The sequence below is a fragment of the Curcuma longa genome, chromosome 5 (assembly GCF_044706935.1).
Source record: "Curcuma longa cultivar G26 ecotype Majalengka, Jawa Barat chromosome 5, ITB_CL_G26_1.1, whole genome shotgun sequence".
Lineage (NCBI taxonomy): Eukaryota > Viridiplantae > Streptophyta > Magnoliopsida > Zingiberales > Zingiberaceae > Curcuma > Curcuma longa.
In genome coordinates, this window is record NC_133865.1 from 10,898,480 (window position 1) to 10,913,010 (window position 14,531).

At 33.5% G+C, this 14,531-nt stretch overlaps 1 protein-coding gene across 2 annotated transcripts; it reads right to left on the reverse strand.

Annotated features, from left to right (window-relative positions):
* Positions 1 to 2,501: 2,501 nt before the first annotated feature.
* Positions 2,502 to 11,087, reverse strand: LOC141829558 (uncharacterized). 2 transcript variants are annotated; one of them, XM_074717067.1, is made up of 13 exons: positions 10,903 to 11,087; positions 10,648 to 10,812; positions 10,376 to 10,474; positions 10,169 to 10,279; positions 10,020 to 10,088; positions 9,857 to 9,953; positions 9,666 to 9,768; positions 6,867 to 7,074; positions 5,481 to 5,594; positions 5,120 to 5,251; positions 4,132 to 4,212; positions 3,417 to 3,533; positions 2,502 to 3,035 (listed from the first exon to the last, which is right to left on the reverse strand). In XM_074717067.1, exons 1-13 carry the CDS (start codon positions 11,002 to 11,004, stop codon positions 2,922 to 2,924), a joined length of 1,512 nt encoding a protein of 503 aa, XP_074573168.1. In that variant the 5' UTR covers positions 11,005 to 11,087; the 3' UTR covers positions 2,502 to 2,921. The 2 variants fall into 2 exon arrangements, with proteins under 2 accessions (XP_074573168.1, XP_074573170.1); XM_074717069.1 differs by having other exon boundaries at positions 10,883 to 11,026.
* Between the last annotated feature and the right edge of the window lie 3,444 nt (positions 11,088 to 14,531).

Consider the following 14,531-nt stretch of genomic DNA (forward strand, 5'->3'; position numbering starts at 1 on the left):
GAGGGAGCTTGACGGTACCACCTACACAAAGAAGGGAAGTGAGAGGGAAGGCCAGGAGGGTCCTGGCGCGACCACTCCGATGATTAAGTCAGTAGGGGAAGGAAGGAGGTGAAAACTGAGAGAAAGGAAGTAGGAAATGTGTGATCGCATACCCTTCTTCAATGACTCACTAACCTTTTATATAGCTGGGTATTGGGGAATCACATCGAGGATATGACTAACGTCCCATCGCCGTTATGAACGTGTCAGAGAACAGGGCATGACCCATACTAATGTCCCATCATTAGTCAACATTTAAGGGGATCCGCTACGCCACTTATCGAAGATTCACTATGATGACATACCGGAATGTCAGGGGAACATTCATAACCTAACGATAGGGGAGTGGTCTTTTCAGAGATTTATAGTGTATTAATGACCTAGGATGCATGCCCGAACCGAGCAGGACCAGCCGAGTAATGAAGAAGGTCTGTGAACCCTATGGGATCGAGCCACCTGGCGGGCATCGATAGGAGCAGTATCCGAGCCGAGGGGATGGGTCGTGCCGCGATACCTGTGTATTGACAATATACCAATCTTGAGGACCCCTCCTGCTGATGGAGTAGGAGGATCCGGCTCGGTCACTGGAGAGGGTTCGGCTCGATCCTTAGAGAGGGTTCGGCTCAATCCTTGGAGAGAGCTCGGCTCGGTCATTGGGTCCATAGGACTTGGTTTGGTCCCTTGGTCCAACGTCGAGATATCGCAATCCATAACAAAAATCATAAGAATGTGGACTCAAAGTGGACAATATATACTGTTGTGGATATATATATATAGATTCTATTAGATCTAATAGGATCGCATGATAATTTTAATATAACAATTAGACATTAAATTTTATGAGAATTCATAATTTTCTACCTGAATTTATTTTCTTTCGTATATGTGAGGTCATATGTGGGATCATGTTTTTGGGAGGAAGCCGATGGAGAATTGTTATTATACAGATATGAAATGCCACGGAGAAAGTAAAAGATGATGAGAGGTTTGTCAAAGATTAGGGCTGCTGGTGGTGGTCACTGGTCAGTCTGCGTGTATTAAATTTTTGATTATGTTAGATTAATTTATTCTATCCTAGTGTTGGAATAAAATATTTCTGAAATGAGAAATATATTAGAATGTTATTTTAATATTAAAAAAAACATTTTTGATGAAAATGTAAAAAAAAACATTTTTGATGAAAAATGTAATAAAAGGTACCGTTGTACCTTAAAAGGTACCCTTTTAGAAGAGATTGCCTCACTTTTCATTAAATATTTGCGTGGGGATCAGCTAATTGGAGTTACTTTTAGTAATATAATAATATTATGGGAGTTTGCCTCACTTTTCTTTGACAGAAAGGCACAGAGTTGGCACCATCGCACTCGATCTCTTGGACAATAATAAAGCGATAAACCATTTTAAGAAAATTTGTGGTTTTTTTTCCAATAAAAAAAATGCAGTTATTAGACAATCCAATGTGACACATTAAATTAATTTTAAAGGTTTTTAATTAAAAAAATCTCATTCTTAGTTTTTAAAATTTTGAATATAAAATTATATTGACATGCGTTGTTTACTACGAGTAATAATAATTCTCTTAGATAAATGATATTTTATTTAAATTTTAATAAAAGGAAAAGTAGTTTTAAATATTTAAAATGTCTTCTACAATATGTCTTATATCTACCGAAATAGATACATATTATATAAATATATTTTGAGAGTTAAGTACTCTCTCAAAGTAGAATCAAAACATACAAGTCCATCTTAGAGCTTGGACTTCTACATTTGAGGTAGCTCCTCCTACACGCCATTAATATTCAAACACATCATTTGAGCACATGTCGCCCAATGTGACACATTCAATTGCTTATATACTTTCAATACTGAACTTTTCAAGACATAAACATCCAACAAGTAACGTATTCAATAAAATCATAAAAATCGGTAGACAGAATACTGGATGATCTCAAAAAACCAGGACCTCCATTTGCTTAAGCATGGTCTAAAAATTGGAATACATGTATTTGAATCTTCTGAAACATCATCTCCTCGTTTGGTGCCTTCCTCTCGTAGCGAAACTTATTGCAGACCTCCCAAAGCACATAAATCATGTCTTATATCTACCATCTTACATGACCTAAACTGATTTCAGAGTTTCCTTTTTGCAAAAAAGCAAGGAAGAAAAAATCAAGATAAATAAACTAGGTGCAATTTTGTTATTTTCTTTGGGTTAAACAAATTTCAGCATTAATTCAACTCCAATTAGGTCATATTTTAATCAATTTGCACTTTGGAGCAAAAGTAACATTTGACCCAAATTTTGGATATGAGCTAGATAAACTTCTTAATTTAACTCATATTTGCCATCAAAAAGAAGAAATTTGAAAAGGATTTAAAGTCTGGTAAAATTAGCAAACAGCTCTATGCAGTAGTTCTATAAAAACCCTATTTCAATCTAGTTTTATTACTCGGCCTTAAAAGACAATAAAACTTAACACAGCTTCTGAAAGGCAGGCAACACTATGTAGCTTTACGCAACCAAAATATCAATTCAAACCTATACATCAAACAAATCTTCCCAATTTCGACATGAAAATAAGATACAACACATTTTGAATGGTCAAGTAGAACCTATTTTTGACTATTTCTCGACCAGTCGTACGGTATCTGTGTAGTTCAAACTAGCTATTTATAGTTTCAAGTCGCTAAGAAACAGGAAATATACCCTGGAGTTGTACATTCATGCACCGCGGTCGAGCCGCCTTTACGGGTTAAAATCAATCTGTTTCTGAATGCCAGCCAAAGTGAAACTCAGGAAATGGAATGATGATGTTGAGTAAATAGTGTGTTTTCACATCTGAAGTAGTCAATAGTTATCGTGCTGCTTGTGATGAGAATTACTGAGGCACTTGTTCCGTTTTGGATGTCGATAAGGAAGCAGCCTGCAGCTTAGCTAGGTAAGTTTGGCGCCTTCCCAAGCGAAATGCTGCGGCTAGCCAGAGGAAACATAGCTGAAATCACAAGACAATAAGTATCGTAAATAGAATTGTTCATTCATCGTACGTGATAAATAATCATGATACATTGACCAAAAAATATGAATAATCATGATATGGAACACATTCAAGTTCATAATGCAGTTTGAAAGATACTCCTCCAGCCTGATGAGAATATCCCCTTCGATTATGCATTTGATGGAATGTCTATGATAAGGGCCATACAATTGGGAGTCGTTAAGACATCTTATTAGTGAAATAGAAGATCGTAAAAAAAACCATCGTAACTAGCATGTAAGCATTAATCAGTACATTACACAAACCATGTGAAAGATGTGAGCTATTCTATCATGTCGATGCTATAGTATTGTTGCGAAAATAAATAATAAAACATACAGGTAAAACATAGAGAGAAGCCATGGATGTCCTGTTGCTAAGGCTGCCAAAGAGCAATTTATACACTCCAGCTGCAGTTGCATCGCCGAGCCTTTGGACGATAACATCTATGAAAATCTGCAGAAATTTCAGTGTCATTCTCTTCATCAAAACATTCACAAAAAAAAAGGACCAGCCAACAAAGTTATTCCACTACAACTAGATTCTGTCAATTAAATGAGATTGATATAGAACCAGATACAATTCCATTTCTACAAGTCTTCAATCTTATCCATATAGCATAGCTAGATTGATCAAATGCATGTATATACTGTGATGCAAGGTTTTTCAAGCCTAAATTTATAATGATAATCAATGAAGGGATAAGATTATCACTTGTGTAGTTAATCTAAATAGTTGGAACAAGCACAGCTTGATCATGATAATGAGATTTTCAATGATAAAGTAAATTACGTGCCAAATTACATTTTTTTTCTCAACCACAGTTCAAAATTGGTTCTCAATTTAACAAGTGATCTCTAACCATCGTCCTGGAACCTAAACAAGAAGCAATTCTCTTTACATCCTCGCACTTAAGTTTTTTTTAATGAAGTTCATTTACCACCTCATTAGCTACAAACCCAAGTACTTAAAGATTGATAAAATCGGAGGACTATTTTAGTAGCATCTGAAAAGTTAATTGTCCTAATTGAAAAAAGAAATTAGGAATAGGTACCTTAGCTTTGTATTTCTCATCCTGTGATACAACAGTGAATAGGAGTTCCCTTCCAGGTCTTGTTACCACATAGGTAGTAACCTGAAAGGATAAATTTATAATGTAATAACTAATCGAGTCAACATAGATCAGCAAATTAAACTTAAACAAAGTAGACCGCAAGAAGATGTATTTAAATATCCTTCTTTTGTCAAAGTGTTAGAACATCTTTAAAATGTTTAAATTTACATGAAAAAAACAGCATGATAAATTTGGCTTGGACCTTGTGTTGAATAGAGATACACTAGCCCACTGGAACATTCAAAGAGAACACCATAATTTCATTGAACAGTTGGCCTAAATAAATTGAATATGCAAACAGGCTGATGAATTTTGACTAGAATAATATTTTTTTTAAAAACAGAGCTCCTCATTGAACAATTGTCAACACAACAAGATTTCAAAATTTTGTTGTTATATAATACTATAGATACAAACTGTTCTAAATCATGCGAAATCAGAAGATTGATATATGTAATGCGGTAGACATCATCTAATACATCACTAGAATGAGGTCTTCGTGGAAAATAATATCTCTGGGCAGGATGATCATCCTCAGTGGAAATACACAATGAGTTAAACATCATAATTTTGTTTGGAGAAAATAATGACTACCCATTCGAGGATGAGATAAAGTTACAATTTCTGAATTGCAGTCATAGGCTAAGAATGGCCATTACTTTGTCTACCTTGACTACCTCACTCAAAAGCACCATCAACTTAACAGCTTACAAGTAAAATAAATCGTTGTTTCCCATGAGAGAGGTATAATATAAATTTGGAAGATAATTAAGCATAGATCCTTTTTTTAGTAGATTTAAATCAATTCGGAGGTATCTAAAAATTGAAAGCGAATTTCTAATAACTAGTGAACCACAAGAAAAATGGAATGACACAAGAAGTTTAATTCCAAATTGTTAAGTCTAAGACAATCATCCTTTTTACAAACCTTCCTAACAGTCTCAGTGAGAGCAACTGCTACCCATGTAGGCTGTAGAGCAAGGCCAACCATGCTCAAAGTTGCTACAAATGGCGCCGAGCAAATAGCTATAGTAACACCAGCAACTGTCAGAATGCGACCCTGCAATTATTATACAAAAGGGAAACATGACAAGAAAAATAAATAGAATAAGGAAACTATATCAATAAATTGCATCACAGTGCAATCCACATTATAGAAATAAGCTTTCATAATCACCATGAAATTGGTTGCATAGCTTTGTAGACTTATTTTACTTGTAAGAATCAAACTCAAAGGTTCAAAAGAAAATGATATATGAAAGTAAAAAGTACTCAAAACAAATGGCTACCGTCAAACTAAGTTGCCCAGCAAGAATAAATACAGCAATGAAGCTGTTAATTAGTGCAAATAATCTTCTCCTAGCAATTGAGTCCACAGCTGTCATTGCGATAATTGTCACTTTCTGCCATTGAAAACATCCCAAAAGAGTTACACTAAAATAAAGCGATCAAAAATAATTAAGATGGCAACATTGATAATTGTCTTACTTCAGATGCTATGGTGACAACAAGTGAAAATTTAAGGAAGGACATTAGGTAAATGAAAGTGCTCAGAATGTAATGATTGTATTTTGGCAATAGAATCTGAAAATAAACTGAATGAAATGCAATCACGTTTTGGTGTGGCCTTGTTTTACTGAAACTATTTTATTATTTTAAAGGATAGTGAGAAGAAGGAGATCTTAGTTTTTTGCAGAATTGAACTTTTGTTCTCTGACCTATGTTCCCCAATCTTCAGTTTAATATCAACTACCATAATTTAGTTCAGTGAAGAAATATAAGAAGGATTAAAGGGAAACAGACTTGTACATATTGCACAATATCATTTTAGTCTGTGTAAAGATTTCCCATTGTGCTTCTGAGTGCTTCATATCTAGAGTAGGTTTGCTAGGTCCACGCTGGTATGTTCTCTAAATTTACAGAGAAAAAACATTTCAGCTATTTTTATATTTTAACACATGTGACAATGTAACTACAATCTGATAAGATCAACATTATAACAGATTTTACACCCATCTCAATCATGTACAACAGAAAAAATACTACCAAGAGTTTTGATTCAAAAGACTCCTACTATACTTCAAGGCCCTCCATTAATATTGTGCAGGCATGAAGCTGGATTATTTGGCTTCAACACAGCAATAGGGTATTATGAAGATTTCCTCAGAGGCAGTGGGCTTATTTAATGATGCTTCACAATATGGAGGTCACAAAAGGCATCTAAGCAGCTACTGCCATAAATCATTAAAACTGGAGGGCAGCAATCTCGATTTAGGAATTGGATGATGGATTTTGAGGTCAGAGGATAAATGCAGTTCTGTATGAATTGAATGGGTAACCAATTACCATTTAATTTTCTGTCCTTGTTCTACTAGTGCTGTATTATAGTTATACCCCCAAACCCCTTTCACTATGCTGTCCTTGCTTAGTTGAAACTTCAGTTTTGAAAAACAATTGAGCCAATGACACCTCTTCGCTTGCCACAAGAAGTAGCAAGACTAATTGAGCCGTGCCATGCCAAGTTGATTAACAAAAGCAGTCAAGTCATACATCTTCTGACAACTATCAAGAACTGTAGATAATCTTCAGTTATTTATCTACTTTCTCCTCACATGTATCAAAAACAATTGGTACCAGTAATCACTTTTAATAGCAAAAACCTAAAATATATTTACCTGAAAATAGAAGAAGGAAGATACAACAGCACCCAGCCACAGAAAGAGAGACACACAAAGAAGGTAACTTGAGGATAAGATAAGCCAAAGTCCTTCCAACATCATGAAAGGCTGAGTTTTCATGATATTTGTTACTGATTTAGGAGAAGCCTTGACCAAAGCTGTTGTTTCTTCATTTGACAAAGTATTATCATCCTGTGCATATTCCCTACATGAGAAGTAAAGGCAAACAACTAAATATAGAGAAAGTGAATATCAGATAATAGCATTATTACAACTGAGGAAAAGGGCAATTAAGGTAGAAAATTTTGATTAACTTACACAGTACAGTTCTTATTAATTATAATGATATACAGGCTCAAAATAGTCCAACATTGTTTATCTAAAGATTCTAAACAATAAACTGCATGAATACATTCTGCAAGATGTATGTCTTAGTTTTTGATTCTTATGTTGAGAGGTAAATCACTATTCACATAAAACCACGACCATTAGGACTAATAGTGGAGCTAGTTAACCACCTCAGTGAAATTCCTACGCTGTGCATATTCAAAAAAAGGCCAAATAATAAGATAAACTACCAGCTTCAGTTCCTCAGAGTTATTTTTAGCAGAGATTAAGGAGCCATACAGCATGAAAGGATTCTTTTCAAACAACAGCCATCAAATAGAACTACAATAATAATTTCCTCAGAACAGAAAAGGATAAGTTTTATTGAAGGATGTTTGACTGCTTGATATTAAAAATGTACAAAAACAAATATTGCAAGCAAATGCAAATGTAGCAGATATGATTTGCAACAACATTGCTGCGCTTGCAAAAGCAATTTGTTATTGTCAGCCATGCTAGTTTTGAATTGCTAGATATTTGAGCACATTCTAACATCACATTGTAAGATCACTCCACATGGGATATAGTTAAACAAAATCTTAATTTTATACAATTCTTTATGCATATTATCACCTCTAATTTGGACAAAATATGAAATCAAGCTCTAATCACTTGATTGAACATAAATATAAAATCAAAAAACAATTTATATTCACGCCATAATGAAAGTTAACACCAATTGGGTGGAATTGGACTAGCATTCTTGATTGAATCTGACTATATATTTTGTCAAGACAAATTGCACTTTCAATATTTCGTATTTGCTATTAATTCAATATAGATTTCAAAAGCATGATAAGAAAATAAAATAAAGACTGAATATTCAAATCGTGCAAGTCCAACAATTTGATGGGTTACGTGGTATCCCTCCAATGAACTCAATGCAATGATTTGTTTGTATTGTTTACTTATACTAAACTATAACAATATTCTTATGCTACGTATTCAGTCCACAAAATCAAAAGAAACTGTTTTTTATATAATTATCTTTTTGGTGAAAAAGTAGTTTTTCATTAATTAAAAACATTGCATTTTTTAATTCAAATAATTTTTCAAATCCAACAATTAAAATATAGTTTTACATTACTATGTTTATTTACTTTTTTTACAGAATAAAAAGATATTAGGTTAATGTCTAGTATGATTTATATATTTGTATAATTAATTATATTTTTCTTTTCCCGCCTTGCGGGGTAATTATATTTTTCTTACATTATAGAAAATTAACTTGACATTAAATGATTGGCATGGGTGAAAAATCCTTTCTATGTTTACTTTTATTGAATATGTAAATATTTTCTATTTCTTTTTTTATACTTTTCCTAGAGTTACTAACAAATTGCAAATGCAATATACAATCATTTCAATTTTCAAGGTACAAAACAGACATAGAAATTGTAGCTTTAAAGTTTTACGCCATAACATGAGGTGGATGATCGCCATGCAAACAAGTGGCAACTAACCAAGCTGATGATAGTTGATACTACACGTAGCCATCTGTTTGTAAACAACTTAAAGGCCCCTAATTCTCCAGCACAACATAGGAAATGATCAGGAAATTTGAGGCATAAAAGTATTAGAGGGTGGTCCAACTTTTTGCTATTTTGAATGCTCAAAATAACTCAAGCAATAGACTTCATAATTAGCGTCTTCTATTCAAAAAGGTGAAAAGCAAATTACAGGCTTCAAAAGTAGGTCCTGCCGTGCCAATGCTTGAAAGCTTGTTGACCACCCTTTTTTTTTGCAGATTAATATTTTGCTTGAGATCAGTATATTCATATAATATTAACTTATTTGGCAAAGATCATATAATCTTAACTAAAAACCATTTTGTTGAATTGGATCCCACTTAAGTTGTCAATACTAATATTGGGTTGACTCAGCACACATGCCAATTGTAATCTGACAGACCAAATTGCAGAATAACATGCAGCTCAGAAAATACAGTCTTTTTACCTTTTTAACTCGATTTAGGCAAATAACACAAGTAATAACAGGGCAACATTATATCTCTTTGAAATAACAGAAATGAAAATTGTTGAACTCTGAATTATAACGTGACAGCTAGCATAAAACAATGTAAAAAACAACAAGAACATGAATCTTAATATACTTGATATGCAACTAAACTGGAAAAGACGAGCATAGTTCAAAAGGCATAAACATTAGCACCCATAATGATGGTTCACTTTTTCACAATTATAATTGAAGAGAGAATTTAAAAGCACATGTTTAGAATAGTATGAATTATCAGATATTACCTGCCATTTTAGGTTCCATAATAAAATTACACCATATTTATATCTGGCTTTCAAGGTTACTAGTCTACCTAGCAGATCAATAGACCATATTGGAAAATGATGTATGCATTTTATTTTTATGCCAAATGAACAAAAAGGATGATTCTACCTAATGGTTGATAATTCTGTAGATTCAGTATGCACGTCATGACGTATTCCTTTTGATGACTGTGCAGCAAGCTCCAATAAGAGGGCAGAGAACAAGAGCAAAACTAAAGCAGTGATCAGAAAGAGAAGAAAAAAAAACAAGAGGAGATGACTTGGAAAATCAGAAAAACAATTTCTGTTAGAAGTACATACATGGTCCTATCCAAGCCATGCCTGCTGCAAACAGTGATCCAAAAAGTTGCCCAGATGTAGCACCAGCACCAATGAAACCAAATAGTCTTGAACCTGACTGAACATGTATGAAAATCAAACATGAAGTTTTACTATTAGAAGACCATTTTACACCATAAATTACCTCGTTGTCCATAACATCTATCACCCTTGCCCAAGTTGATGATATGGTCACAAGATTAAGCAACGCAACCTTCAAAATCAACCATTTTAGTCAAAATAGATATCAATCAGCAGTAAGAGTACTGAACTCAGCCAAACAAGAGGTTATACCCATAAGAATAAGCTTATTCGAACTATAACATAGAACCATCCATGGTTACTCCAACTACTTGGATGAATATCCTGTTTAGGATTGAGTTCTTTGAGTGAATGCTCTGATTCCTACACATGGGAATGCATCTCGACTGAATCATGAAACAAATGATAGTGAATCCTAAGCATATAGCTCAAATGTTTGCCTTCCTTGAATCTCCTTACCTTGGAGGCGCTACCAAAAAATCTAGGAGAAGAAGCATGCCAAAGAAGGAAGAATATAATAAGGGATACACTAAAAAACCTATGTATCCAAACCAACGCCTGAAAATTTTGAAAATAATAACGGAGTCATTAGAATGTTTGAACATCAGATTAACATTAAATTATCCTACCAGTCTACAGAAAAGTTTTCAATAATCAAAATGTTATTTTCCAGAAGAAATCAACCGAACGGTCGTAAACAATAAAATGAAGTTTTTTTTTGCGTCTCACACCCTTGCTTTGGAGAGATTGGGCAGGGAAAAGACGAGGGTTGACACCGGAGCGGCAAGCAACGTCAGAATAAGAGATCCAACGAAAAGACCGGGGAGGTTCTCCAATCCCAGCGATATCGCCCCCTCGTCACGCAGGGGAAGAATCACAAAATACGCGCTCAAAAGCTGCACGAATTTACCAAGAAAATAAATGAAACAACAGATTCTGATGCGAACGATTAGAAATCCGAAAGACCTCTGGGGGATAGGTTTTACGAAGAAGAAGCAGGAAGCGGAGTGGATCAGAGAGGAGATTTCGTGGGGATGCACAGAGACGATGGCGAAGATGATAGCCTCCGCGCGAGATCGCATTCCCATCTCGCCTTGCGGGGAGAGAGGAATAATCTCAGACGTTGCTTCGGCAGGCAGCGACGGCGACTTCGGGGAAGAGGAGCGGATCGTCTTTGCGTCTGACCGCCTGCTTCATACCAAGGTTGAAGAACAGTTCAAGGTAAATTTGCAGGGAAAGACCTGCATTATCTGTTATGTCATAAGTCATAAGTCGCACATGGAATATATTCATTTTACCCCCATATGTTTAACAATTTTCACTTTAGTACGGATTTTAGCAAATTTTATTTTTTTAATAAATGATCATAAAATTCATCATGTAAAATTATTAAAATAATAAATTTATTTTTTACTGAAATTGAGATTCTTTAAATATAAACCTCTTCAATTTCATTATACTATAAAAAAATGATAAATCCCGTGGATCAATCCCTGAGGTAAATCGGAAAGCGTTCCTCATTTGAAAGAAAATTCTTGCAAATACGCTATAGTTGGAGATCGAACCGCGGGTCCCTATATCACAATCCGAATGTCCTACCGTTACACCATTGCCCCGGGGATAATTTCATTATACTAAATTGTCTTCATCAGATTATTTCGCTAAACAACTGGACAAATAATAAACACTCTATGTTCATCAAATTGATAACTAAATAAATAATATTTTATCTCTAGATTATGTTGAAATTTACCCATGTACGTGGTTAGTGTATTGGTATTATCTAAATTAATTTTAATACGATACATTAATTAAAATTTATTAATTTTATATTTTGATAGTATGCCCAATTTAGGAAACAAAAGCTTCCTAGCAGCAATATCTAATCATTAACAACATCTCACTGTTCTACGGTGGGCTCCGAGGACATAATTGAGTTGGTTACGATAAAATAGAGTTACGATAAAAGAGGGTAAAAATTTGAATCTCGATGAAACCGAGACAATACCCTCCTTCGTCATGGTTAACTGTAACTTCTTGATTTACCTCTTCATAGATGGTCCTGAGATCGACTGTGTGGAACTGTTAGGGTGGCGGATTCCACCTTTTGTAGAAGAAAAGTGAGAGTAGAAGTGTCTTTAAAGACTAGTCAATTAGTCTTCATAGAGAAGAGTGGTGAGTCAATCTTCATCGAAAAAATTGATTAGTCGACTTTCATCAGGAAGGCTGGTGAGTTGGCCTTTTGACCTTTATCAAGAAGACTGGTGAGTCGATCTTTATGGAAAACTAATGAGTCAACTTTCATGCGGAAGAAATCGACAACTCAAGTGAGGGAGTCAACTCGATAAATGATATGAGTCTATGTCAATTAAGTTAAAGACTCACCCCGCGAACTCTTATTTACCTCTACATAAGAGTTTATTCGAAGAGAAAGTATCTAATACCTCGCTAACAAAACACAATTTATAACATAAAAAATCTCAATCCAGAAAACATATCATCATCGACCGTACCTTCCTATAAATACTAATAATTTGAAATTTAAAAAAACAATTTGACAATTCTAAAACTTTTAGATTTTTTTTAAAATATAAAGTCAATGATAAATTAGCATCTAATTTTTATTTATGTTTTATAAATTGTTGCATTTTGTTCTCGGTCTTTAATTGATAAATATTAAGCATCGGGCGATGGATTTGTTCCTTGTTCTCTCAAATTTTTAATTGATAGGAAATGAGATAAAATAAATTAAAATTAAAATGAATAAAAAAATATCTACTTATATTACCTCTAATGGAAAGACAAACATGATGTCCGTGAGTGCGAATTTATTATAAAAAAGATAATCCTGAAACCTAAACCAAAATGAAAAAAACTAAGGAGCAAAAGCTCGTCACAAGCAACTCATTTCCATTCCTAAAATAACAACCCTAAAGTAAAATAATCCTTCGGAAATTTCTAAAAAAACCCATCATAATTTTATTTTTTTTTCCAAAAACACAATTTCAAAACATATCTTTTCCATCTTTCGGTTTAAAATTAAAGTAAAAATAATTAAATCGAATTGAACCAAATTTTAAAAAAAAAAACTTAATTATTTTATCCGTGATTCAGTCTACAAAATCAATGGATACTGTTTTGTATATAATTATCTTTTGGTGAAAAAGTAGTTTTTCATCCAACAATTAAAATATAGTTTTACATTTCTATGTTTATTTATTTTTTAAAAAAATATAAAAAATATTAAATTATTAATATTTTAGCAATTCATTTTAAAATGAATCCAAGTAGGTTGATCTCTTGAGTCTCTGACCCATGCGAGTCAGTCTATAGCGGAAAAGAATTAATCTGCTAGTTAAAAAAAAATCTTCTAAAATTAAAAATAAAAGTAAAAAATTTAATGAATTTGTGAACTTAATCCACCTAATTTCCAACCAAACTTATTTTTTTAAAATATTATATATATTTTTTTTATTTTTGATGAACTTGTGAATTTAACCCATCAAATCCACAATCTAAATATAAACATTTCAATATATGATAAGTCCATGGGTATGACTAGCCTAATCAACAACATACCTTGAATTGAATTAGATTAGAAATTTCTTAATCTACCTTGAATTGAATTAGATTAGAAATTTCCTAATCTACCACACGCTCCCCTTCCACCGCAGTACTACTCATTTTCAATACGCATTTGCCCTTAGAGAAGTCAAATTTTCTTAAAAAATAAAGAAATTTATGTTTGTAAAAAAAATATTTGAAATATTAAAAACACATCAATGACAATTATTCTAAAATAGTTTGAACCCTCCTAACCCAGAGTTCCAAATGTATTATTTACACTAAAAATGTTTAAACTCATATTATATAAAATATTATTTTGTCTAACAAGTCAATATCTCGTTAAGTCACATATATCTTCTCTATTTATTTTTACTCATGGAACTTGATAAAGATGGTATCAAACGGCTTAATTAATTATAAAAATGAATCAAATTAAGACAGGAACGGAATCAAAAATTTCATATTAAGCGACAAAAATTGTATGTTTATGACGAAGAGGAGTTCAGAGAGTCAAGCAACTAAATGGATCGAACAGACCAAGAAAACAAAAAAGGCCGAGTTAAATGAGATGGATAAACTACATGCCCAACACTGGCTGCAGAAATGAGTTATCTGAGTTGAAATGATTCACATAACTGATTTAGATAAAAGACATAAGGAACTTATTGTAACCCGGTCCAGTAATATCCTGATAGATCACATAACCAACTCACGTGTTGACAAATTATGGCACCTAGTCAACCTCTGCCGTAGCAATCATTCCCTCAATAGCCATGTGATGCCATGTGGATTCCAATATCATTAATGCTCTCTTGGCCACCAGTATTTAACCCTAACAACTATTAGGTAGTATGTTTCAGTGGCCATCCATTTTTTTAAACAAGGATGGAACTAAAAGAATTCAAAATTAATGACGTACGTCAAAGGTTTTATGAAGACTATATTACGGCACTCTAGCTAACTAATATGATTAGACACTAATCTAGATGATCAACTACCTAATGACTCAATCACATAACAAGAATCATTCAGTGAATTGACAGCTAAT

What these genes read in the sequence shown, in the direction of transcription:
- LOC141829558 (XM_074717067.1), bottom strand. Translation starts at nt 11,004, where the DNA reads ATGGGAATGCGATCTCGCGCGGAGGCTATCATCTTCGCCATCGTCTCT. An exon ending in CTTCCTTCTTCTATTTTCAG is followed by an intron (nt 5,595 to 6,866) that starts GTAAATATATTT and finishes TTTCAATGGCAG; the next exon opens with AAAGTGACAATTATCGCAAT. An exon ending in ATGAGAAATACAAAGCTAAG is followed by an intron (nt 3,534 to 4,131) that starts GTACCTATTCCT and finishes AAATTTCTGCAG; the next exon opens with ATTTTCATAGATGTTATCGT.